The following is a 27,376-nucleotide window of genomic DNA, read 5'->3' on the forward strand; positions in this document are numbered from 1 at the left end:
TACTGTGATACTGTGGTACTGTGGTACTGTGCTGTGGTACTGTGGTACTGTGGTACTGTGATACTGTGATACTGTGATACTGTGATACTGTGGTACTGTGATACTGTGATATTGTGGTACTGTGATACTGTGGTACTGTGATACTGTGATATTGTGGTACTGTGATACTGTGATACTGTGATACTCTCGTTGTTTTGGTTCAGTTGAAAGAAATAAAAACCAAATCATCGACGTATCTATAATCTGTAATCTGTCACTGCGATCAAAGAAACTCAGCTCGTCCTGAACTCAAATCAACATGAGTTTTATGCTATAAGATCATTTTTGCAAAAATATTCTATTTTGACTTAAATATCATGACTTCAATATCGTGATAAAATCATGACTTAAATATCGCGATTATATCATATCGTGACTTATTGGGTCTTTGTCTCCACAGACAGTTTAATGAAGGTTACACCAGAGAGTCTTCACCTCCTTCACTGCCTCCTCCTCCTCTGTCTCCACGACAACAACAACAACAACAACAACAACAACAACAGTCACCAGTGTCATCTCAGCACAGCCGACCATGTTCTGCAGGAGGAGTCCAGTTACGCATCAAGAACAGGTACCAGTTACAGAACCACACTTTATTTACACCAGTAGTTCCCAAACACTGGGTCGGGACCCACACATGGGTCACGGGAGATTTTTTTGGGGTCCCTAAACAAATTGGCAAAATTGTGGCAAAACCTTAAAGTTACACTTTATGTGTATGTTTAGTTCAATTTCTCTTAGAAATCGTTCATCACAAGTGACTTTTTTAAAATATAATTTTTGTCCATTCCATGTATTTATATATGTATATGCATATATACTGTACATATACGTATATACTGTACATATATGTATATGTACAGTATATATACTGTACATATATATATATGTATATATGGAGGATATATGCAGGAAAAGTCATGGCAGATTTATATTGTGATTTGACTGTCATTAAAAAGTGAGTCACCATGGAGAAGGTTTGGATTAAAGAAACATCACTGACTGCAGCTCATTTACATACAAGGGACAACAAAGGCCATTTTATCAACTCTACAACAACATCTTCATTCTCTTACGTCTACGTTCACGTCTTTATCTCACTGTTAGACTGAAGTGTGTAAAGCACTCACTCTCCCACACCAAACCTCATAGAGAAAATCACTGATTTGAACATCACACACACACACACACACACACACACTGCTGCCTCCATCACTAAATTCTAATGTCTGATTTTGTCACTTCGGCTTTAAAATCCTTTGTTCAGATTTCGCTCAGTGACACAAAGTGACCACACGAGGCAGCAGAGTGTGTGTGTGTGTGTGTGTGTGTGTGGGTGACAGACTGAGGGCAACTTTCACAGTTCAGCTGAACTCTGAGTGGGTTACCCTGGCAACAGACTCTGTGAACCTAACCTCACCAGTGACTGTGTTTATATTTACACATGAAATCTTGTCGAGCAAAATGTTTTCATGTGAAATAGAACATGGACGATGTTTTTCAGGTTCCAGCTGAATCAATATCTAACCTAATGTAACACATGCATTTATCATCATTAATGAAAGGATGAATGAGTGAATTACACTGTATCAAATGGAATCTCTTCACATAAATGTCATGTGTTCATAGTTCTGGATTCAAATGGAGGCTGTGCTCTTTGTTGACCTGTTGCCATGGTGAATCGTAGTATCAGAGCTCCATTGATGAGGATTAACTCAGAGTGAACTGAACTCATGCTGATCAGATGTTCTGGAACCAGAACTCACAGTTCTGAAACGGGCCCTGGTCAGTAAATGCAACACGTCCGTTAACAGGAAGTGACGTCAGAGCAGTGACAGGTTTAGTGCTCTCTGCTCAGGAGGTCATGACCCTCGGTGTTAGGATGTCCTGTCTGTGTGTGTGTGTGTGTAATGATCATCACAGCCTCAGGAGGGCGCTATAGTTTGACAGTAGAATTGAAGCCTTGTTCAAAGATCAGATCATGTCATGTGACCTCACAGCGTCAGCTTATAAACCCTGCTTTTATTGTGAAAGTGTGAACAGTTTCAGCTTTTCATTCATTTTATATTTGTATCCCGTATGTTTATGAATTAATTATATTTATTTAACCTTTATGATATAATATAACATAATAATAAAACCAATAACAATAATAATAATAACTTTTTAAACCTTCATTGTAAATTATTACCAAGGTTTCACAGGTTTTAACTGTGATTTTTCATCATATTATAACAATGTAACAGGATTTATGCAGTTAAGTCTTTATATTAAATTACAGTTAATATACTGTGTGACATTACAGTGACCTGCTCGGAATGGAACCAGAATCAGAACCAGAATCAGAACCAGAATCAGAACCAGAACCAGAATCAGAACTCTTTGTTGATCCCTGCAGGGAAACTGAGTTTTTGTTTAGATTAAAAAATAAAAATTGGAGAATTTAAGTATCAACATCTGTGTTTGTGTATTTTAAAACGGAATCAAATTAAATTCTCATATAAACAAAAAATAAACAGTAAATAAAAACAGCTGCGTTGTTGATGTGATAAAATAAGTGAAACTAACGATAAACAAGAGTAGGTTGTCTGGACGCAGCAAGGCATCATGGGATTTGTTGTTTGCTCGTTTTCATTTTAGTTCAGTGTGTCGTCGTTACACAGTACACACACACACACACACACACATGTTCTTCTTCAACATCTTCCTTTTATTCCCACTCATGTGTTTTTATTGTGACACACAGAATCCAGAATAAGGGGATAACCCTTATTCTGGATTAACATTAATCCCATTGATATGACATTATTCCTAATCCTTCTAAATCTCACCTGTGATTATTCCAGTGTTCCACGTGTCATGTGACTCTTTTTTCTCATTCCTACTTTAAATCCAGTCCATGTTTTGTTGTTTGCTGAGCTCGAGTTTCATCATGAGACTGAACCTTAAAATCCATTTCTGTTCAAACTCATCAATAATCCACTGTTGTTAACCTCGCTCTCTCACTCTCTCTCTCTCTCGCGCGTGCTCTCTCTCCTCCTCCTCTTCCTCCTCCTCCTCTTCCTCTTCCTCCACTTTAACTTTATTTTGACCTCACGATGAAGGAACGACAGATTCTCTCTCTTTTGTGCCGTCCCTTCTTTCCTTTATCTCTCTCTCTCTCTGTTTCCTCTCCTCCTCTTTATCAGTCAATCTTCTCCCCAATGACTCTTATCTTTCTTCATCCTCCCTCCCTCTCTCTCCCCCTCCCTCTCTCCTCACAGTCTCAGTGTCTCTCGCTCTCTCACACACACACACACACACACACACAGCGAGGATGTTTACTGCGTTCTTTAATCGTACGTCGTCCTAATGACACTTAATTACTTCATTTGCTTAACGAGCTTCAGGGCGAGTCCGCGTTCCAGCAGAGACCAGAGAGACAGACAGACAGACACAGAGACGGGACCTGGAGAGATGATTTCTTGGAGCTTTGATGGAAAACAGGAATAGATTTTTTAGTCTTTGTGGAAATGCATCGTTTTTAGAAGAAAGTTTGAAATTTGAGGGAAAACTTGAAGAAAACGCCTGAAAGACAAAGAAACTTCCCTAAAGGAAAGTTTCTTGACTTGAGTAAATTTCAGTAGGACTGGAATCATGGAGCTGCTGGAAGTTTTCTATCGCAGGAAACTGCGCAAGAAGCAGAAAAAGTCAGCGCTGGGCCGGTCAGAGGGGGCGCTGTGCCGGGCGCCGTCTGAGGCCGGCGTCAACGGCCTCGCCACCGGTCTCATCTCCAGAGTCCTCAGGTTAACCAGCAGGTAACAATAACCAGCACAGCTTTATTAAGGCTTTATTAAGGGTTTAAAAAGGGTTATTAAACAGGTTCATTACTCACTGACACTTACTTTAAAACATGAATTATTAAAGCTGCAGTGTGTAACTTTTAATGACTTTTAAAAGGAGACAAAGACATGAGGACATTTTATGATGTGAAGACATCTAGGATGTGAGGACATTTTATGATGTGAGGACATTTATGATGTGAGGGCATTTTTGTGATGTGAGGACATTTTATGATGTGAGGACATTTTATGATGTGAAGACATTTTATGATGTGAGGACATTTTATGACATGAAGACATTTTATGATGTGAAGACATTTTTGTGATGTGAGGACATTTTATGATGTGAAGACATTTTATGATGTGAGGACATTTTATGACATGAAGACATTTTTATGATGTGAGGACATTTTATGACATGAAGACATTTTATGATGTGAAGACATTTTTGTGATGTGAGGACATTTTATGATGAGGACATTTTATGATGTGAAGACATTTTATGATGTGAGGACATTTTTGTGGTGAGGACATTTATGATGAAGACATTTTTGTGGTGAGGACATTTATGATGTGAGGACCTTTTATGATGTGAGGACATTTATGATTTGAAGACATTTATGATGTGAGGACATTTATGATGGGAAGACATTTTGTGATGTGAGGACATTTTATGATGGAAGACATTTATGATGTGAAGACATTTATGATGTGAGGCCATTTTGTGATGTGAGGACATTTATGATGTGAAGACATTTATGATGTGAGGCCATTTTTGTGATGTGAGGACATTTATGATGTTTTATGATGTGAGGACATTTATGATGAAGACATTTATGATGTGAGGACATTTTGTGATGTGAGGACAGTTATGATGTGAAGACATTTATGATGTGAGGACATTTTTGTGATGTGAAGACATTTATGATGTGAGGCCATTTTTGTGATGTGAGGACATTTAAGATGTGAGGACATTTATGATGTTGGACATAAACAAATGAGAGATTTGGAAATGTTATTTTTAAACCTGACAAAACTGTGTATAAATGAGTTTCAGGGAAAATGTCATTTTGAGCAGATTCTACTCAGTCCAGTTCAATTCAATCCAACTTTATTAACTTTGTAAACAAATTGTTTACAAATGCAGAATGTTTATTTAACGAGGACGCTGAATTTCAAATTGATAATTTGTTTGTGTTCAAGTCACGTCCGGTCATTACCCACAATCCCGTGGTCTAAAAAACTGTGATTATTACGGCTGTATGTCTGTCTGTCTGTCTGTCAGGTAATAATGAGCTATCTAAGCATGAAGTTAGCTTAAACATGACATTGTTGACAACAGTATCTTTATAGCAAGCTAGCTATTTAGCTTCTTGTGACCTGTCTGTATAAAAGTGAAATTAAAGTTAGCTAAAAGATGATTTAGCGGACGGCTAAATCTGTCTGTTTGTCTGTCCGTCCTTCCGTCTGTCTATCTGATGAGTTTTTTTTCTCTCTCCGCTCATTGTATAAAACAGTCACAGTTGTAATGCATGTGAGATTAAAGGTGGTTCAGTTTAGTAAATCTTGTCTTACAGACGCAGCGAGCCGGCGTCTCGTCCTCACTCGTGGCACTCAGCGAAGCTCGGTGAAGGACAAAGACAGTTGGACCAGGAAGACGTGGACACCATGAACACCTGGCACAACAGCTACCACACCAGGTCAGAGGTCAAAGACGCTTTCACCTGACGTTCTGAGGACTTGTGTGTTTTCTTGTATTTGTCACCTTGTCAGGACCAGTAGTCCTCATGGAGACTTAAACCTGGTCCCAATGTGGCAGAACCTAATTTCCGAGGAACTGGTTAAATTTAGGACTAAGATTTGTGGTTATAGGTAAAGTTAGGATTAGTCATTAACTGATTATGGTTATGGTTAGTGATACAAGTTTGTATAAATGAATGGAAGTCTATCAATAGAAAGACCAGAATGTGTGTTAACAGGCCATTGATGTCATGTGCTGTAGACAAGGGCATTCCTGATGCCCCTCCCCCTCACCTCTGTCTCCCAGTCGCACACAGACACACTGTATCCTGTTTGTGAAGTTGTCTTTGACTTCAGTTTTTATGTCACACACACACACACACACACACACACACACACCGTGTTCGGTTGAATGACTTTGTGGGTCAGACTGTGACGTAAACACACACACATTGACATTCCAGTCATTTTCTGTGGAGTGAGGTAACTTTATAACTTTTATCTTTTGTTAATCTGGCACAGATGTTCACTCAGACTCACAGATTATCTGTTGAGATTAGAGAGGCCAAAGGTCACAGTGGCCTCATAAAACGTGTTTTGGGGGCTTGCTTGACATTAAATGAACCATTTTAAATCATTCTTTGTATATGATTATTACCTGGTACCAACAATGCTGAACTGTAGATCAGTTAAACAAAACCACTGATTGGTCAGAGAGTGTCGTCACTGAAGAGTCACGAGTGCGACGTCAAAGCAACAATGTCCAACTGTAGATCAAAGTGAAAAAGACTTAAAAATGGTGAAAACATGAACGGTCATCTGCAACATTTAGTAAATGTGTTACTAACAGAGGCGACAGCTGCTGAAAACCATGTTTTCTTACTTTCTCTCTGTCTCACTGTCTCTCTCAGTGCTTCGACCACCAACCTGTCCAGCGGCTTTGACTCGTCCAGCGGCGGTTACCTGAGGAGGAGTCCAGACCAGTACAGCTCTCGAGGCAGCATGGAGAGTCTGGATCCTCCCCAGTCCTCGCAGCTTCACTCTGGAGCTCAGCAGCACCACAGTGGACCCCACCCGGCCTACGCCTCCTGCCACCAGCTGTCCTCTGCCAGGTGAACAAACACACCTCGAGGAACAGGGGACGCTTTTAGGATTAAAGTCACAATCTGCAAGTTTGATCACACTTTTAACAAATTGTTTTGTTTTTTTTGAAGGCTTAAGCTACTTAGAAAACTTTGTAAAGCACTCACTCTCCCACACCAAAGTCCATAGAGAAAGTCAGTGATTTTAGCTGCTGGTCCTCTGCTGCCTCATGTGGTCACTTTGTGTCACTGAGGTCAAACTGAACGTTGGATTTCAAACACTCAAGTGACAAAATAAGACATTTGAACTTAGTGATGGAGGCAGCAGTGAACCAACAAGTCCTGTGTGTGTGATGTTAAATTGTTGACATTGGTGCGGGAGAGTGAGCGGTTCACAAACTTCAGTTTCCAGGAAAACAGTCTAATGGAAAGAAAATGTCACAAACACATTGTTAAGATATTATAGAATATTTTAAAACCTGATCTATTTATTTATTGCTGTTTCAGATCCTCCAACAGCATCGACCACCTCCACAGCAAGCGAGACTCGGCTTACTCCTCCTTCTCCACCAGTTCCAGTATCCCAGAATACCTCGCCTCAACCCCGTCCTTTAGTCCCGAGCGCTCCTATTCGCTGGAGACAGTCTCTCATAGAGGAGGCGAGAGCAGAGAGATGCACCAGGCTGATCTTCATTACATCCGGACAGTTTACGATGTGAAGCAGGGCTTATCTCAAGAGCACGAGCTGAGTTCCTCCTCCGCTGCGAGAGGTGGAGGAGGCACGAGGTCCGGGCAGAGCCGAGATCTGCAAGGTAAAGATAGTGTTTGAAGTTTTCCGGTGTTGTAATAGTGATTTGATGACGTCAACGTCTGTCGGTTCCGATAGTCTGTTACCGTGGCAGCAGCAGTGGCAGCAGCAGCGGCAGCAGCAGTGGTGGCGTGCCGGCTTCTAACCGACACAGCGTCGGTCCAATTTGGGGTCCAGCAGCTAACTGTAGCTCCTATGAGAACCTGAAAGGGGTGCCAGCCCCTCCGCGGCGCAGCGACAGCTACATGGCCATCAGGAACCACGACAGACCAAACTCCTGGTCCAGTCTAGAGCAAGCTAGATCACTGCGGTGAGTCTGATCTGTGAAAACAGTGTGAAGGAGAGGATTGAACAGAACAGAACTATTCTTTACTAACATTATTTAATCTGGATTGTGTGATCAGGTCTCTGCAGAAAGGTTCCTGGCATCACTCCAGTGGCCCTGTGGCCTCGGGTGCAGGTAAGTTAATCTCTATTTGTATGTCCTTGTCCTTACTTTGAGCGGTGGGTTGTACAGGTGTGGAGACCTTCTCGCACAACCTCTCTTCCAAGCACAAGTCTATGATTTTTGTCGTTGCAGTCGTCTTGAAACCAAAACTTGGTTGCGGCACTAAGTGAGCTGGTCCACATGGTCACACAATGTTGGAGAGGTCACATACATCCCCACAGGGTTGTGGATGTTGGAAGAATGAAAACAGCCTTACTGTTTTTTTGTTTCAGCAAAAGGCTCTTATGGTGCAGAGGGTCTTCTCCACACCGTCATAGAGAAGAGTCCAGAGAGTAGTCCTACCACAAAGCCCCGGCAGGGTGGAGGGTTTGTCCAGCCTCCGTCGCCTCCTGAATTTTCCTCTGGATCTGCAGGCCACACACCGCACTCTGGCCGCCTTATACTTCCCACAGTTGTGTACCCCGTCCCCCAGCCTGAGCCCCACTACGCGCAGATGCCCAGCTCCAATCCTGGTTCCGGCTCCTCTGCAGTCTATCCTGCTCTCACCAAGGAGAACAGTCAACATCAGTACCAGGAGTCGCAGGGAACTGGACTGAGGGATGAAGGAAAGATATCATCTTCAGAAAATAACATTTCTTGGTCACATTACCCTCACTCGTCGCATGCACCATCTGCCTTGTACGAGCTCAGGTGATGATGTTATTTAATATTTGTAAAGTGGTTCATCCTCAAACCCCATATTTCTAACTCAGCTTTTCTTTTATCAGGCTTCAACAGGAAGAGTCGAACCTCAGACATAACAGACCGCACATGAAATCAGATGGAGACAGAGCAGAGAGTCAGACAAGAGTCCAAAGACCTCTCAACCACCAGGAACCTCACAGTCAGAGCTTCCAAGAGTCCTACACTCTTAAAGGCCACGGACCTCATGACGTAGTGTTCCAGGAACAGAACCACGGTTTCCATGTTCCCCAAATCCAGTCGTCATCCGGACCAAGGCCTTCATCCTCACATGAATGCAGGGACGCACATGTACCTGTGCAGCCCAGGGACAGGAGCAGGTATGGAGGGATGAGTGTCTAATAGTGATAGTTGACAAAGTGCACTCTCGTACAGTGAGTCAGTCTAATCAAACTTTCTTCTTGTTCTTTCTTCTTCCAGATCAGTGGACCACACCAGCTTTCATACAAACCCAGGGACACTCTCCAGGCCAGCTCAGGGGCAGGTACCATTTATCCACTCACTTGTTCACCCTCAGTCTCAGGCCCCACCCACCTCTGCCACCCCGTCTTCTCCTCGTCACCTCAGTGACTCAGTACCACTGCAGTACCAAGACTGGGATCACAGAGACAAGGATGACGACAGAGAACATCCCCTGACCCGTCTGGAGAATGCCCTTGCTGAGGTCCAGAGATGCAGCAGCTCTGACAGCATTATCTCTGCCAGTAGCCAAAATGGCAGCCAGATGCCGACACGCAGCCTGTCTGTGTTGGAGAAAGTCAGTCGTTTTGAGCGTGGGGAACAAGCCGGAAAGAAGCGTAGTTACAGCACAAGCCATGCAAACAACAAAGCCACCCATCTGAGGGTAAGATGACTGTGAAGGTTCTCAGTCATCCAGGTCATTATGTCTTCAAGTGCTCTTTCCTCTTCTTTTTCCGGCTTCTCCGTGTAGGGGTCGCCACAGCAGATCATCTGCCTCCATCTTCTTTTATTACACCAACTGTCCTCGTGTCCTCCTTCACAACATCAATCAACCTTCTCTGTGGTCTTCTTCTTTTCCTCCTGCAGCAGCTCCATCTTCATCATCCTTTGTCCAATATAATCACTATCGCTCCAAACCATCTCAACCTTGACTCTCTTACTTTACTTTCAAATTGTTCAACCTGAGCAATGCTCATTTCCATCAGTTGTATCTTCAAGACTGTAGAAATAAGCAACTTTACTTGAATTTAGCTTCAGCTATTTCACCTCTCATCCAAGACGCTTCTTAAGTTTTAAAGAATCCAAATATTGCTTCATAAATTTGAACACCTTACATCCAATTCACTGTTTTGTTTCTGATACTTAATCAGACGACTGAAAAAGGCCGGCGCTCCCCTTGTGGAGCAGACGACCTGAGAAACATGTTGGAAAGAAGCACCAGTAGTGCCAAACCCCACAGAACCATGAGCTACAGAGGAAGAAGCAACGGCAGGTAGAATGAAATACCCACCTCTCTTTTGACTATTTTAAAAGCAAACTAAATTTAATGAATTTTATTTGTAATGTTTGTGTGTGATGATCAGGACCCTAGTAGATCCCAGTTCAGCCCTTCAGAGGAGTCACAGCACCTTCCAACTGGAAGAATCCAGGGAGGGCTACAGCAGCAGAGATGTCCACCTTAGGCATGACATCCAGGAGGTGCTGGGCCCCATGCAGGACACATCCTTCAACAGGTCAGAGTCCTGCAGCAGTTTTGGAGTATTCCAACAAGTCTGCGTCTTTAGGTCCAAGTACCTCACAGGGCCAGAGATCTCTGATAGGTCACAATCTTCCAAAAGGTCTGAGTCTGTGTCACCAGAATCCTTCTACAGGTCAGAGTTATGTCCTTCTACAGGACCTTGTCCTTTCAAGGACAGGGTGTAAGCAGAGATGAAGATGTAGTGTAAAATCAGACTTTTTGATTTGGCTGCCATTTATCCTTCCAAAATATTTATCTCCGGAATGCAATGAATACATTTGGACCCTTTGTTTTTCAGGGAAGGACACACATTAATTTGAAATTGACAATACTGTGACGCATTCAGTCCTTAATTGGACCACACAGCAATGGTCTTCCAAACGGTCAGGGTTTTTCAGGTCAAAGTCTTTCAGCAAGTGAGAGTTTATGGTCATCAGAAAGGTCAGGGTCCTACCTTAGATAAGAGTCTTTCAGCAGGTCTTGGTGTCTGAAGTTTTGACATTGAAAACTTGTCTCTATTTAGATCCTACAGGGAATCTTTGAAAGATGCCCAGACTAAGGTCCTTCGGTCCACCTCCTTCAGACGAAGAGACTTCAGTTCCTCCAGCAGTCCGCAGCCTCCGCCTGTCCCCGCCAAGCAAAACTCCCTCGAGAAAAAAGGCCCAAAAACCAAGCCCAAACCACACGGCGTCATCATCAGGCCAATGTCTCCACCACTGGTCACATCCCCTCATGCGCCGAAGGAGCGGCATATGGTCACCCCAGAGGTCCGTGGGCCGAGTCCCCCGGCTCTTCCCAGCGTTCCACCGGTTGGACCTGCTGTGATGCGCATCTGTGGCCGCAAGCGGCTAATGGCAGAGCAGAAGAAACGATCATACTCAGAGCCAGAAAACCTGAATGAGGTTGGGGTTTCAGATGTTGAGACGGTTGCCCTCTTCAGGCGTGGAGGAGGTAAATACAAAAGCAAAGCAACTTTTTCACTGGTCTAGGAGTGTTTGTCGGTAACCATAAGCTACATCCCTGATAGAGACCAGCGTGGCAGACCGGCGGAAGATGTTTGAACTTGCGGCAAGTCGTGTTGGGGTTGGTGCTCATCAGAACACCACGTCCAGACCAGAGCTACGACAGCTTCAGCACGACGCTCTTGCTGAGTATGTGGAGAGGAAGAGAGGAGCTAAAAGAGAAGATGGAGGACAGAGAAGTGGACTGAGGCCTTGCAGAGGTATGAGGGAGTGATGAGTGCATAAACACAAGCAAAGCTATGACTGAGTGGTGATCATTTATATTTTTCTTCTCCCTTCTTCTCTTCAGGCTCCTGTAGTTACTCAGACACCTTCAGCCTCTCCTCCGCCTCCAGCCTCCTCTCCCTCCAGGAACCTGGCCCAGAACGAACCTCCCCTGTTGAGAAGCGTTCCTCCTCCACTCTTCCCCCTGGAACCGACCTGCGCGACTACCAGTCTAACCTCTACTACCCTGGCAGGGTCACAACCCCACGGCCTCCACCTCAGCCACCACAAAGGTAACCAAAACCAGAACCTGCAAATAGAACTGATATTAAGAACTTGTACTCATCGGTCAGTCGTGACACATCTGTACTAATGGTGCTGCTATTAATATTGATATTTATGTTTTGTGTAAACTCTGGGAATCTGAATCTCTTGAAATGCTAATATGTGTAGCTGCTAACTCAAGATGCCTCTCATTTATTTGCTAAATCATTTCAGAGACATTAGTCAAGAAGTCAGTCAGATCCTTCACCACTTTGTTCCAGACCAAATTATCTATAAATCATGGATTGACTTTTTTCCTGGTTTCTCTTCCCAGTGCTCCTCCCGGTTCACCCCCTGAGCTCCAGACCAAGACCTTCCATAATCTGAGTCCTGAAGCAGGTCTGAGTAGACAGAGCCAGTCTGTGAGCAGAGACTCAGGCCTGGACCAACAGCAGCAACAGCAGCAGCAGCAGGACAAAGAGCCACAAGAGCATCCCTTCAGGCTGGGACTGTCCAGGAAGCTCAGTGGGGCCCTGCAGAGGGCCGGGTCAAACCGCAGCACCGGGAAGTCGGCTTCTGCTGAGGATCTGCTGGAACGATCCCAGGAGAATCAGATGACTCCTCAACACTTCCGCTCCCGCTCGTCCCCGATCATGGACACTTTACAGGTAACACAGATCCAATGTCTCCATTGTTTACTCGACTCACTCTGTGTCCAACCATCGGCAACTTTCAGGAATCCAATGCTATCCATGATTGGTTAACGGTGAGAAAGGTGCAGATTTATGAATGACTTCTGGTCGCGTACAACCCAACCTTGATGGTGATTTCACACCAGATGAGAAGTGAGAGACTTTAGTTGCTCGACTATTTCTGTTAGCTCACATTAGCCACAGCTGCTCAATGGGGCTAAAGCTAGAGCTTATATTGACACGAGTTTTGTGTCTTTGTGAGATTCTTGTCATGACATTCAGGCAGTTTGTGTCTCAGCATCGTGTCTTTGCCATAACTTAAAAACATAAGTGTGTGAAACATTAGCATCAGGTTTGGTTCTGAAAAAGCCAAAGAAAAGACATGATGCTTTTGGTTTGACAGTTTATTTAATAATGACATTTTTCCATGAAGGGACATTTTGGTCCTGAGTCACAGAGGAAATTCCTCAGAGTTTCCTGTGAGGTGCCAGAGAGACGGAGAAGACGGACGGTGGCTGGGCGATGTCCGATGTGCATGAATGCAAAGATAGCACACACACACACAAGCACACACAAGCACACACGTACAGAATGTATGACATACACACATCTGCAGTGATCTTAAAGGACAAATTTGCAGTTTATCTCGCTCAGTGATCGGAGTGGCTTGTGTCACATAAACATCATTACTGTTCAGTCTGTCCTCCTACGACCACACAGATGTGCACACACTGAGTTACTGTGAAACTACATTTTCTACGTTATCTACTTTTTTGAAACCTGGAAATTCTGGTTTCAGGTCTTTTTTTTGGCACCTGTTAGTTCCCATGAAACAAGAGTCTGAATTAGTTTAGCTTTCCACACATGTTCCATTCCAGGTGAGACTGTGCTTTCTTTAATGTACTAAACTCTAACTTTCGAAGGTCTCAGATTTTTAATGTTCAGCATTCCAAAATGTCTGCCACCATACAAACACTGCTATTACCGTTAGCAGCTCTCCTTCGTTTCACAGTAGAAATGTTGCTAACGCTGTTTGTTTAAACAAATAAAAAGAAGTAGATTGCTGTTACTGACAAAGACTAACCCAAGATATGTTTGCGCTTCCGACTTCTCGACTGGAAAGCGATGAACTCACACTCACAGTTGTGACATAAATGTGGATTTCTGCATCTTCTTTGTTGAAAACTGTAAATGAGGACACTCTGTCGTACCACAGTTAGCCACGCTTTAGCAAGCTAGCTCGGCTCAAAGTGTTCTTGTTTGTTCACTTTCTTAGCACACAACAGCAGAGAAGATGTCAAATTAGCAATCGTGCATTTGTTTAAATATTGAAAAAATAAAGGGACAAAGACAAAGTGACTTCAGAGGAGAATCATCAGACTGTTCAGTGCGTGTGATTCGGTCTTTCATCAGACATGTGACGCCTCAGTCTGGATTTATTTTTACATTTTAAGACCTGATGAGACGCTGAGATAAGACTCAGGCAAGAATGTTCTCTGAGGATGCTAAAGCAGGAGTCAAACCACCAGGGGGCGACTCTGTTGGTTGCTAAAAGAACTCAGTTTGAATGGAAGTCGATGAGAAAATGAGTTTCAGTTCTTTTTCAATAGAACATGATCTCATTTTTATAAATTAATATGAGTAAAAAATGTCAACATTGAGATTTTGGAGGCTTAAGAACAAGATTTCAGTCTCGTGGTCGCATTCGGATCAGTTTCCTCTTTCACAGTAATGAGAAATGTAAAGTACGATACGACTCTGTGAGGAATAATCAACACTTGTGTGTCTGTGCGTTCCAGGATTTCTCCGCAGGAGACGTCATGACGTTTGGTGTGTTGGTCTCTGAACCTGAGGACAGGTACTGTTCCTCACACGTCCACACAGATCATGTGACCACACAGCTGACAGAAGAGATGAGGCATGTGAAAGCATATGTGACAATCTTTTGGTATGAAGTGAGGACGATGGAGGGAAGGAAGGTAGGAAAGGAGACAAGGGAGTCACATATATTGGATTGGATTGGGTAAAGACAGAGATAAGGACGTCAGAAGAGGTTAGGGAGTGAGTGTAAAGGAGGGAGGAACTGAGGAATGTAAGGAAGCAGAGACAGAAAAATAAACTAAATACCAACTCCAGTCCTCAGAGATTTATTCACTTATTCACTCTAAATGTGAAGGTCAGAGGTCACATGAGGAATTCTTTATGTTTATATAAATCTGTCTTGTGTCTGCACGTGAACGGGAACATGAATCCATCACTGGCCGCTCGCTGACCTTTAACAATCCCGTCAAAAATCAGAAACACCGACTGAACTGAGAGAGCACCAGACCTCTGCTCGTCCTCTGTTAGAAACTGACCGATCACAGGACAGTTCAGAGAGAGAGAGAGAGAGGGCGCCTCCTGGTGGCAGTTCAACAGCTAACACAGATCACTGTTCCAGCTGTGGTAACAACTTTCTTACAAACACATTTTGACAAAGGTAAAAGACAAAATGAAACATGTCAAATGGACAAAGACCAGTGGAGACGAGAAGTCCTCATACGTTAAACATGGAGTCCAAATGTCTGAATATAAACATTTCATTCTCTTCCTCCTTGACAGATCTGCAGACACTCAGATGTTAGGGAACCTCGTCTGTCCTCAACTGTCCCAGAACAGTGTGAACTCCACCCAGCCTTCAGCATCATCTCCAGACCTAGGCTCCTCCTCCTCCTCCTCCGTCACTCCTATCACTCGTAGAGAGCGACGAAGGAGCAGCGAGCGCCAACGAGCCCACAGCACCTCCACCTTGGCGGCCTCCGTTGGTCTGCCCTGCCCCTTCTCCAGTGCAGGTGACACTGAGTGGCAGGCCAGCGAGAGGCTGGCCAACCTGGACGCCATCAGCTTCCCTGGCACCAGCAAAACCCTGGAGACAAACAAAGAGACAAGATGCACTTTAAGTTTAGAGGACACTGAGACAGACGTGGACAGTTTAAAGAACCTGTCAGAGATGCCCACACTTTTACCCCATCCTCAGCTCGCAGCTCTGCCAAACAGGAAGGACAGCGAGAACGCTGTGTCCCTTCCGTCCCCTTCCCTCCATCTGTCCGTCCGCCACCTGTCCTCACTGCGGATCTCAGAGTCCAGCCTCTCGAGCTACAGTGACCAGCAGCCACACATGGAAACGTCCAAGGGCCGATCTCAGGAGGACTTTGACGAGGTCTTCCTCCTAACTCCTGCCCCTCCGTCGCCTCCTCCACCAATCAGAGAGACAAGCATCCTGGAGGACTTCCCTCCTCCTCCACCTCCCATCGAGTTGGAGGAAGAACCTGGATACGATTCTGTGGAAAGGTTTGTTATCTTGTGTTTTTATGTAAACTTGAGTTCAGATATCATCTGATTTTCACAGGTTTTTCTCTGTCCTCAGTCCAAGCTCAGAATACTTGACCAGCTCCAGTGTTCCCAGCAGGAAGTCCTCCCTTCCCTCACCGACACTGTTTCCTTCGTACTCTGTCCTCCCTCCACTGTCCACCACTAACACACACACCTCGACCAAGGACAGCTTAGGTCTGGACTACCAGTCCCTGACCAAGAGGGAGAAGACACCTGAGGAGCAGCGGGTGGAGGCGCTGGCCCGGAAACTGGTGAGAACCAGAGGAATCTCCCTTAGTCTTTGTACCTAGTTAAGAGTCCGCCTTAGACTTTGTACCTAGTTAAGAGTCCACCTTAGTCCTTGTACCTAGTTAAGATTCTACCTTAGTCCTTGAACCTAGTCCGTGTTCTTGTATGTTTTAATTCTTCTTCTTTGGTCCAGGTGTTGCAGGACCACTCTCTGGCGCCTCTCCTGGACACATGGAGCACTAAATCCACTGTCGAGCTCATGAGTGAGATCTTTCCTCGCAGCAGATTGGTTGATCGATCACAGTGGCATCAGTTGGATGACAGGTAACTATGACATCATGTGTTTAACTGTTCAATGGTTTGCTTGACAGACACCAGTTTTGACGTTGTTTGGATGCCAGTGGAAATGTGACAGAAAGATAAAGGCTGTATCTCAGTCAGTCTCTAATCTGCCGACACAGAGGAGAAACAGTCTCTGCATCTTCACTGTGCTTGGGTTTGTCAGTGGACGTCATGTTTAAGTCCTCACTAATGATTTAAAGAGAAACTTCTGCTGAACTGTTTCCTGGAACCGTAACCCATCACAGTGATTATTTAATAGAATGATCTGCTGCACGTTAGACGTGGTTTTTATTTACTCCTTACTTAATCTTTATTTTCTGGTGTGAGATCTCAAGCGGTGAAACAGATAAACACCTGTTTGTCTGTGTTTCTGCTGCTGCTGTTGTTGACTGGAAGTTATTGGCATGATTAGAAAGGACAGGACGGACTGGACCAACCTGATCAGCCGTCCTCAGCGTGTGTTTCCACTTAGGCTGAAGACTCAGCTCAGAGAAAAGAAACAAAGGTTATTCACTGATCCTCAGAGTCGCTGTAATGGAAGAAAACGCAGGTGTATGTAAGGTTGGACAATACTGACACCTTGTGGCCAGAGGAGGTACAACAGAGCACATGTCGTATGAAGTCAGTCAGTCATCATCGAACCGCTTTATCCTCCACCAGAGGGTCGCGGGGGGTGCTGTGCCAATCTCAGCTACATCGGGCGATAGGCGGGGTACACCCTGGACAGTTCGCCAGTCCATCGCAGGGCCACACACACAACTAGAGACAAACAACCATTCACTCTCACACTCACTCCTACGGTCAATTTAGAGTGTCCAATTTACCTAATCCCCACATTTCATGTTTTTGGACTGTGGGAGGAAGCCGGAGAACCCGGAGAGAACCCACGCACACACGGGGAGAACATGCAAACTCCATGCAGAAAGGCCCTTGTTCCAACCGGGGCTCGAACCCGGGTCTTCTCGCTGCAAGGCGAGAGTGCTAACCACAACACCACCGTGTGGCCCATGTCGTATGAAGTGAATTTGTTTATTTAATCTTTTCTTTTTCTTCCCAGGATCCAAGATGGCGTCTGTGATTCTGCATCAGTGGCGATGACAGACGGACAAACACAAACCAACACGGATGAGAAAGACCTCAACACCACAAAGGTAAGAGAATATGTTATTATTATTGTTATTGTTATTGTTATTACTATTACTGCATTAGAAATCTAATTCATTTGAACAAAATTGCCCACGCCTCCTCTTCCTGTCCACTAGGTGGAGCTGTGTGAGGCACTGAGGAGCAGCGTGGAGGCTCTGCAGCAGGAGAAGGAGCTGCTGTGTGAGGAGCAGCGGAGTCACCAGGCGCTGGGCGGCGACATGGAAGCACTGGTGCAGGAGAAACTCAGAGACAACGAGAAGGACAAGTACAGCATGTTCATCGGTACAAACACAAAAAACACACTTTATGATGAAATTAAAGCTACGATATGCAACACTTTTGGTGAAACCATTAAAACAAACCAGTCCAGGAGAAGAAGAGCTCTGAAGTTCCAGACCAGCATTCATCCTGCAGACGTTCTTTAGCAGTAAATCCAGAGTGACCTGCGACGCGTTAAACTCTTACCCACTGTGTCTCCTGCTGCTTTTAAGTGGACTTCGTGAACTTGCAGTTACGACGTCCACGTCGTGTAAAGAACGTTCTAAACTCTAATAACACCGAGGCTTAGAGTAGAGAAGGGTCGCTTGAGCTTCGGCCTGACTCCATGTGCAGTCCTCATGGGCACCGGTGGAGGTTTCCCTTCCAAGTGTGCTGGAGAATCTATGAAGTCTTCATTTACATTTAGACATTTCTTTACTTGACTGTTCCCCAAATGACATAAATAAATGTTTGACGTTGGATATATTTTAATGTTTAGAGCCCTCGTGGAAAGGGAACTTGTCTTGTAATCATGAGGCCTAGTACTGGTCTTTGACGTCTTTTCCTGTGCCTGTTGTGTCAGGTGTGTTAGTGTCTGTGCTGCTGCGGTGAAGCCTCGCACACGTTGACTGTGCGATGTTTTTTGCAGGAGATCTGGAGAGAATCGTGAACCTGCTGCTGTCTCTGTGCAGCCGCCTGTCGAGGATCGACCGCTCTCTGCTCGCCGTGGACGCCGAGGAGCTGACGCAGGAGGACGCAGCCGAGGAGAAGGTGAGACGGCTCAACTCTTACTTCAATCTGCTGTCTGTGTTAATGTTCAGCGTGTCTTCCTCTTATCTGTCCCTGTCATGCTGTAAACTGTAATAAATTCATCTGCGTTGAATTTACCGATCAATCATTAACGTAACCAGACTCTCACCTGTGATGTCGCACAATCACACCACAACGTTATCAAACCGATCAAATTCCACATGGAGCTAATCCAGTTTCTGCTCGGTGTCTTTATCTACTGTCGTATTTACATCACAAGGTTAATAATGTTCCCGTCTGGGTTCATGTTGGCTGCAGTGCTGCAATATGGCCACTAGGTGGGAGTACAGTCATTTATATGTGTTTGTTTTGCACCTGCATTTTAAAAAGAGAGGATGAATTTTTTAAACGAGAAATTTACTCAAACTACATTTCTGTGGCTTTTATTGTGAAATGTTCACACTGAAACAGGAAGTTGTAACAACCTTCTAGAAAGAAGCCAAATATTATTTTTCCTTGTTGAAAGTGTTTTTCTTGAGATGATGATAATGAAGTGTCCGTGTCCTCGTCCTCAGGCGTCTCTCTGTCGTAAACGCTCTCTGCTGCTCCGTCAAACCGAAGACGCCTGGGAGCTGAAGGAAAACCTGGACCGGAGGCAGCGTGTCGTGCAGTCCATCCTGTCCGGCTACCTCAGTGAAGCGCAGCTGGGAGACTACCGGCACTTTGTCAGCACCAAACCCTCCCTCCTGATTCGGCGGCGGCACCTGGATGACCTCATACGTCAGGGGGAGGAGCAACTGAAACAGCTGGTGGAGAACATTCCGGAGCTGGCGGAGGCTCGCGGTTTGTCGAGGGCGGGTCCATTCTCGCTGCCGGGCCACGTGACCTGCTCGTCGCTGTCTGTAATTCCAGGCCCAGCCCACCCCGTCAGGTCCACCACTGTGACGTCACTGTGATGTCACTGTCACACGTGGAGGTGAGAGACAGGAAGTGATGATGACGAAACTGTAGGTGTCCAAATCCACCATTGTTTGTTTTATAACTCGCAGACAAGAGCTCACAGACGGCACCTGATCAGAACTCTGCGGTCGTGATGTGAACTCTTCAAACACACAAATGGCCTATTTCCACCGGCGCACTTGCCACACCACCCAACACCTCGCCGCACCTAGCCACACCTCGCCGCGCCTCGCCACGTCTCACCGCACCTCGCCAAGCCTCACCATGCCACGCCACGCCGGGGCGGTCTCTCAGTAACGAGGCGGTCTCTCAGAAACGAGGCGGTCTCTCAGTAACGAGGCGGTGATCTCTCAGAAACGAGACACTGTCGTCTGCAAACACATGAACCCACTAAAAGTGAGTGAAGACCAAAATCAAAGGAGCTGCACGCGTCACATGACGACACACTGTAACACGACAGTCTGGAGCTTGTAGCACTTTTAGCAGCTTTGCTAACAGGTTTTTACACTGAACCATGAAAGTTAATTCAGCTTCTTTTTCTGTGATTTCAATGTTTCACACTTTTATCTTCATGTGGCAACATTTACACAAATATGCATTTAAAAAAAAAAGATACCAAATCTGAACAAGGTGAGCGGAGGAGTTGCAATCTGCAGTCTCACCACTAGAAAAGTGAACAGAAAAGTGCTTATTTAAGGAATACAGAAGTCAGGGGTTTCAAACTCGTGGCCCCCAAATTAACAAATGTGGCCCACCACCAGTTTTTTGCTGTTTAATGATTCATTTAAATCATATATGTTTTTATTCATATGAAAACAAACAGTGCAATATCATGTGATTGTGATTTGTTTCAAGCTCCTATTGTCCACTCCGGCCGCCGAGTTTGAGAACCCTGACCTCAATCATGCTGTGGTCAGATCAATAATTAATATTCAACTTTTATTAAAGTGAAGTTGCACCATTTTCTTTTTTGTTTTTCTTGTTCTGTTAAATCACAATTGTAATTGTTCAGTGTCACAACAGAACACTTTTTGTTCTCTCTCTCTCTTCTTGTACGCTTGAGTCTTGAGTCATTTTGTTTTCCCTGCAGAAACCCGATCAATATTTATTGTATAATTCAAAAGGTTTTTCACAGCTTCTCTTCTCACTGACGACCACTTCTTTTATGTTGTTTTACTGTTTATTATTGTTTATTCACACTCTCAGACATTTCTCGTTGAATTTAATTCATCGTTTGCTTTGAACGAAGGGCGAATGGAAAAAAAACTGTTGCAAAAATAAAAGTATTTTGTATTTGCTTTATGATTGTGTCCTACTCACACACACACACACACATTCTAATTTTACTCTTCACACTTCACCATTTTGTAATGTTTTACTACAGTTGTAGTAAATTATACTGTTTCTGAGCATTATTATTATTTCTGGAAATCATCCTTAGTACAGTGGTCAGCAACTGGTGGCCCGTGGGCCAAATCTGGCTCACCAGAATTAATATCGGTCCCAGGAGATGATTTTAAAAGTCTGATTTTTTTTATTTTGTTTATTAAAATGTTTGCTTTTCCTCACATTAATGACAGAATTCAGAGCTTTTATTCTGAAAAAAGCATCTCTGGCAAATTTCCTTTTTTTAAATCAACATGTCTCTTAAATGTTTCCATGTTTGTACGAGATGGAATTTAGATTACAAGAAAAACATATTTCAATTTCTTAGGACAATATTGGACTTTGGGCAAATTGACTTGTGGACCCTGCCTTAGTGTCTGCTGACCTCACCTGGGGTCCCTACCACTATTTTGGAAAGCACTGGACAACCCAAAATGTCAACAGGGATTTTTCTAAATATTATTAACTTATCTTTCATCAGCTTCAAAACACTTGAAATGTTTTTTTTAATATATTTGTATGTGATTATTATTTTGTTTTTATGAAGTATGAACATAAACAACCAAAACAAAATCAATGTAGAAAAGGTTAAAACATGATACGAAAACCTCCATGAATTATGCAAATTAGTGTGCTTACGTCATCCACAAACATCCGGGTCACCTGCTGGAATGCAGCTTCAGGTGAGGCCACAGTGGGCGGTGCTTCATTCCTGCGTGACATACCAGAAACAACTCCCCGAACTTTAGATTTTCACACAGACGGAGGAGGAGAGGAGAGAACCAGGACCAGGACCAGGACCAAGACCTGAGCCAGGCGCAGACAGGAGGACCATGGCCGCAGAGTTGAGTCAGGACGCGGTCTTACTGTTCCTCCACAGCCGCGGAGGCTCTGCCAAAAACTCAGAGCTGCTCCTTCACTTCAACCACTTTATCCGGAACAACGTGGACCGAGACCGGAACCGAGAACTCTTCAAGAAGTTCGTTAACACCGTGGCCACAGTTCGACAGGAGGACGGAGTGTCTTACGTGGTTCTCAGGAAGAAATTCAGAGGTCAGGTCCCGGTGGCAGCAGCTCCAGCAGCGGGAGGAAGAAGCTCCGCCACGTCGCCGCGACTCCCGAGGAGCACCGAGCCTTCACCGGAGCCTCCGCCGGAGAACAGCAACCTGAGAGCGACCACGGTGAGAGAAGAGAGCCGAGGAGAACACACACACACACACACACACACGTATGTCAGGTAGGTTAGTGGATTAGTCAGTGAGTTGGTAGTTAGACTGGTGGGTTGTCAGGTTATTTATTTATTTATTTATTTATTTATTTAGGGGTTAGGGTTAGTTAGGTTGGTAGGTAAGTATATAAGGTTATAGTTTGGCAGGTAGATTGGTAGTTAAGCTGGTAGATTGGGAGGAAAGGTTGTCATATAGGTAAGTTGGTTGTTTGGTTACTTGAGTAGTTTGTTAGCGGTCTGTTCATAAAGATAAATAAATATGTAAATAAATATGTTTCAGTTTTGCATCAATGTCACAACTTCTCACACTTGTGTTTCTTTTCTTCCTCAGATAATAAAAGCAGCTTCTCAGGGAGAAACTACAGTTCTCCCTGCAGCTGGAATCATCCTCAACATCAACACTGGAGTGGATTTTAACCAGAAGGTAACCAGGTCACCTGAGCCCAGAGGAGGAACCACAGCAGCTCCAGAGAAGATCCAGATCTCTGAACACCATGTCCGACACGAGTGCACCTCAGTGGGACAGCAGAGTCTGTGTTTTGGTCCACTTCCTGGAACCACAGTGGTGGATCCTGTAGTCAGAGAACATGGAGGAACCAGGCTGCTGCAAGATGTTCCTGCAGTCAGAGAACGCGGAGGAACCAGGCTGCTGCAAGATGTTCCTGCAGTCAGAGAACACGTAGGAACCAGGCTGCTGCAAGATGTTCCTGCAGTCAGAGAACAGAGAACACGTAGGAACCAGGCTGCTGCAAGATGTTCCTGCAGTCAGAGAACACGGAGGAACCAGGCTGCTGCAAGATGTTCCTGCAGTCAGAGAACACGGAGGAACCAGGCTGCTGCAGGATGTTCCTGCAGTCAGTCGGAGGAACCAGGCTGCTGCAGATGTTCCTGCAGTCAGAGAACACGGAGGAACCAGGCTGCTGCAAGATGTTCCTGCAGTCAGAGAACGGAGGAACCAGGCTGCTGCAAGATGTTCCTGCAGTCAGAGAACACGGAGGAACCAGGCTGCTGGGATGTTCCTGCAGTCAGAGAACACGGAGGAACCAGGCTGCTGCAAGATGTTCCTGCAGTCAGAGAACGGAGGAACCAGGCTGCTGCAAGATGTTCCTGCAGTCAGAGAACACGGAGGAACCAGGCTGCTGCAAGATGTTCCTGCAGTCAGAGAACACGGAGGAACCAGGCTGCTGCAAGATGTTCCTGCAGTCAGAGAACACGGAGGAACCAGGCTGCTGCAGGATGTTCCTGCAGTTTCTTGTGTTGCTCCACGTCGATTCAGATACAGACAGAGCTACAAAACTGCTGTTTCTCAAGATGACGATGAGGACGAAGAAGAAGAGGAGGAGGTCACAGTGAGGCGTGGTTCAGCAGGAGGAGTGTGGCCCTCCATGGTTCCTCTAGAAGACACAAGGAGGAGCATATCTGTGTCTTCACCGTGCATCATAGAGTCGCCTGCACCTCCTTCTGTCACCTCTTCTTCTTCTTCTTCTACATCAGAACGAATGCTCCCAAGGATCTTCATCCAGGATGTGGAAGAGGAAACACTGCACCCACGTGAGTCAGGGGTGGAGCTTGGTCACATGTCCAGCAGACAGCGCTGGCCTTCAGAGACAGAACGGTACACATCATCTCCAGACCAGGAGCGCAGGTTCTCACAGGACCAGGGTGTTCACCTGGAACCTAGACCTCTTCATAGCCAGGGTGCGATACTCTCCTCGAGCCACAGCAGCATCTTCTCCCCGTCTTCTGACGCCGGGTTCTCCAGCAGTGACTGGCCACCGTCCAGCACCTCCAGAGGATCAGCATGGAACTGCAGCTACGAGGACCTGCAGGCTCCAGAAGGTAAGACCGCAGTTTCTCCTTCATGACGTAAACAAACATCATCACAACAATCAACAAAAGACTGAGCTGATAAAACTCTGCGTCGTTTTAAGTCTACGATACATGTTCACGTCTTTATCTCAACAGGAAACTGAAGTCTGTGAACCACTCACTCTCTCACACACACACACACACACGCACGCACGCACGCACACACACACACACGCACACACTCACACACTCACACTCACCCTCTCGAGAGTGGTTTACAAAGTTCAGTTTCCTGTTGGTAAAGTGTGTCTCACAGAACATGTTCTTCAGATATCAAAGATTGTTGTTGCTGTAACTTTATCTCTAATCCCTGTTGTGTATTTTACTATTAGTTATGTGTGTTTTACTGTTAGTTATGTGTGTTTTACTGTTAGTTATGTGTATTTTACTGTTAGTTATGTGTGTTTTGTTTTATTGTTAGTTATGTATTTTACTGTTAGTTATGTGTTTTTACTATTAGTTATGTGTGTTTTATTGTTAGTTATGTGTATTTTTGTTAGTTATGTGTGTTTTATTGTTAGTTATGTGTATTTTACTGTTAGTTATGTGTATTTTACTGTTAGTTATGTGTATTTTACTATTAGTTATGTGTGTTTTATTGTTAGTTATGTGTATTTTACTGTTAGTTATGTGTGTTTTATTGTTAGTTATGTGTGTTTTATTGTTAGTTATGTGTATTTTACTGTTAGTAGTTATGTGTGTTTTATTGTTAGTTATGTGTGTTTTATTGTTAGTTATGTGTGTTTTACTGTTAGTTATGTGTGTTTTATTGTTAGTTATGTGTATTTTACTGTTAGTTATGTGTGTTTTATTGTTGTTATGTGTGTTTTACTGTTAGTTATGTGTATTTTACTGTTAGTTATGTGTATTTTAGTTATGTGTGTTTTATTGTTAGTTATGTGTATTTTACTGTTAGTAATGTGTGTTTTATTGTTAGTTATTGTTAGTTATGTGTGTTTTACTGTTAGTTATGTGTATTTTATTGTTAGTTATGTGTATTTTATTGTTAGTTATGTGTATTTTATTGTTAGTTATGTGTATTTTACTGTTAGTTATGTGTATTTTATTGTTAGTTATTTGTATTTTATTGTTAGTTATGTGTATTTTATTGTTAGTTATGTGTGTTTTATTGTTAGTTAGTGTATTTTGTTGTTAGTTATTAGTTGTGTGTTATTGTTAGTTAGTTATGTTAGTGTGTGTTTTATTGTTAGTTATGTGTGTTTTTATTGTTAGTTATGTGTATTTTACTGTTAGTTACTGTTAGTTATGTGTGTTTTATTGTTAGTTATGTGTTTTTTATTGTTAGTTATGTGTGTTTTATTGTTAGTTATGTGTGTTTTATTGTTAGTTATGTGTATTTTACTGTTAGTTATGTGTGTTTTATTGTTAGTTATGTGTGTTTTACTGTTAGTTATGTGTATTTTTATGTTATGTGTATTTTACTGTTAGTTATGTGTTTTTATTGTTAGTTATGTGTATTTTACTGTTAGTAATGTGTGTTTTATTGTTAGTTATGTGTATTTTACTGTTAGTTATGTGTGTTTTACTGTTAGTTATGTGTATTTTATTGTTAGTTATGTGTATTTTATTGTTAGTTATGTGTATTTTATTGTTAGTTATGTGTATTTTACTGTTAGTTATGTGTATTTTATTGTTAGTTATTTGTATTTTATTGTTAGTTATGTGTATTTTATTGTTAGTTATGTGTTTTTATTAGTTATGTATTTTGTTGTTAGTTATGTGTATTTTATTGTTAGTTATGTGTATTTTATTGTTAGTTATTTGTATTTTATTGTTAGTTATGTATTTTATTGTTAGTTATTTGTATTTTATTGTTAGTTATGTGTATTTTATTGTTAGTTATGTGTGTTTTATTGTTAGTTATTTGTATTTTATTGTTAGTTATGTGTATTTTATTGTTAGTTATTTGTGTTTTATTGTTAGTTATGTGTGTTTTATTGTTAGTTATTGTTTTATTGTTATGTGTATTTTACTGTTAGTTATGTGTGTTTTATTGTTAGTTATGTGTGTTTTACTGTTAGTTATGTGTATTTTACTGTTAGTTATGTGTATTTTACTGTTAGTTATGTGTGTTTTATTGTTAGTTATGTGTATTTTATTGTTAGTTATGTGTTTTATTGTTGTGTGTGTTTTATTGTTAGTTATTTGTATTTTATTGTTAGTTATTTGTATTTTATTGTTAGTTATGTGTGTTTTATTGTTAGTTATGTGTATTTTATTGTTAGTTATGTGTGTTTTATTGTTAGTTATGTGTATTTTGTTGTTAGTTATGTGTGTTTTATTGTTAGTTATGTGTGTTTTATTGTTAGTTATGTGTATTTTATTGTTAGTTATGTGTGTTTTATTGTTAGTTATGTGTATTTTGTTGTTAGTTATGTGTGTTTTATTGTTAGTTATGTGTGTTTTATTGTTAGTTTTGTGTGATGTGACTATTAGAACAGCAGCGATCAGCTGATGAAGCTAATCTCTGTCAGCACATACAAAACAATATGATTGTACAAAATTGAATAAATCAGTTTAAGTTGTTTTGGAACTCGACTGACTGATATTACGCTGTAATAAGAGGAAACGTTGTCGTGGAAACGAGGTTGTTGTGTTCAGTTGTGTAGAAAACAGATGTGAGTGTAAAATAACGCTGGATTTCTGTGCATCACCAGCTGGAACCACCATCCTGGAAGCTCTGCAACGAGCACAAAGGACCAACCTCACCTGCGCTAAACCCACAGCAGGCCGTCTCCGTGACAACCAGGATTCTTCACTGGTGCCGTGGCATCTCTCCACAGGTCAGAGTTTCTGTGTATTTATCATCAGACGTCTTTAAAGGAGCAGTTTATAAATTCAGATGATGCGGATTTCACTGAATTATGTCAGTAAAGTAAAATGATGTCATTACACTTCATGTTGTGATAAGACGGAACATGTTTCACGTCTTTGTCTCACTGTGAGACACATAGTCAGGTCCACTATATTCAGATTTTAACCTTAGTGGGAATTTTTTAGGGATTTGGTAAACTATACATTTTTGGAAAGGTTATTGCATAAGGAGTCAGAAAATCAATGTTTAACATAAATTATAATCTCAAGACTTCTGAATAAACTGGAATGTTGTTTTTAACAGCTTAACCCACACTGTAAGGAATCCAATGGTGCTAGTTACACTACACCATATTAACCCTTCGATGCATGTGTAAAAAATGACTCTGTGTGGTTGTTTTCTTACAATATCTTTGTTATGAAAAGTTATCATTTCATATTC

General features: G+C 43.0%; 2 protein-coding genes across 5 annotated transcripts in view; both read left to right on the forward strand.

Moving 5' to 3' along the window:
• shroom3 (shroom family member 3) overlaps nt 1–20,918 on the forward strand; it is a 30,494-nt gene extending 9,576 nt beyond the window's left edge. Inside the window, exons 3-26 of one of the 4 annotated variants that reach the window (XM_044012864.1) lie at nt 440–610; nt 5,438–5,560; nt 6,512–6,712; nt 7,190–7,494; nt 7,569–7,800; nt 7,895–7,950; nt 8,211–8,628; nt 8,706–8,999; nt 9,100–9,523; nt 10,011–10,132; nt 10,224–10,373; nt 10,902–11,329; nt 11,406–11,600; nt 11,690–11,897; nt 12,203–12,536; nt 14,360–14,418; nt 15,162–15,890; nt 15,967–16,183; nt 16,354–16,484; nt 17,560–17,653; nt 17,765–17,930; nt 18,556–18,677; nt 19,232–19,632; nt 19,706–20,918. In XM_044012864.1, coding sequence (XP_043868799.1) covers nt 440–610; nt 5,438–5,560; nt 6,512–6,712; nt 7,190–7,494; nt 7,569–7,800; nt 7,895–7,950; nt 8,211–8,628; nt 8,706–8,999; nt 9,100–9,523; nt 10,011–10,132; nt 10,224–10,373; nt 10,902–11,329; nt 11,406–11,600; nt 11,690–11,897; nt 12,203–12,536; nt 14,360–14,418; nt 15,162–15,890; nt 15,967–16,183; nt 16,354–16,484; nt 17,560–17,653; nt 17,765–17,930; nt 18,556–18,677; nt 19,232–19,612 — 5,560 coding nt within the window. In that variant the 3' untranslated portion in view covers nt 19,613–19,632; nt 19,706–20,918. Of the gene's footprint in view, nt 1–439; nt 611–3,345; nt 3,837–5,437; nt 5,561–6,511; nt 6,713–7,189; nt 7,495–7,568; nt 7,801–7,894; nt 7,951–8,210; nt 8,629–8,705; nt 9,000–9,099; nt 9,524–10,010; nt 10,133–10,223; nt 10,374–10,901; nt 11,330–11,405; nt 11,601–11,689; nt 11,898–12,202; nt 12,537–14,359; nt 14,419–15,161; nt 15,891–15,966; nt 16,184–16,353; nt 16,485–17,559; nt 17,654–17,764; nt 17,931–18,555; nt 18,678–19,231 lie in introns of those variants that run through there. The other 3 variants (XM_044012863.1, XM_044012865.1, XM_044012866.1) reach the window with 3 other exon arrangements.
• Nucleotides 20,919–21,707: 789 nt separating this feature from the next.
• Nucleotides 21,708–27,376, forward strand: part of LOC122758624 — a 10,275-nt gene continuing 4,606 nt past the window's right edge. Inside the window, exons 1-4 of the mRNA XM_044012887.1 lie at nt 21,708–22,183; nt 22,562–22,961; nt 23,041–24,069; nt 26,778–26,903. Of these exons, the coding sequence (XP_043868822.1) occupies nt 21,836–22,183; nt 22,562–22,961; nt 23,041–24,069; nt 26,778–26,903 (1,903 nt within the window). The 5' untranslated portion in view covers nt 21,708–21,835. The remainder of the gene's footprint in view (nt 22,184–22,561; nt 22,962–23,040; nt 24,070–26,777; nt 26,904–27,376) is intronic.

Source organism: Solea senegalensis, linkage group LG21 (genome assembly GCF_019176455.1).
Source record: "Solea senegalensis isolate Sse05_10M linkage group LG21, IFAPA_SoseM_1, whole genome shotgun sequence".
NCBI classification, from domain to species: domain Eukaryota; kingdom Metazoa; phylum Chordata; class Actinopteri; order Pleuronectiformes; family Soleidae; genus Solea; species Solea senegalensis.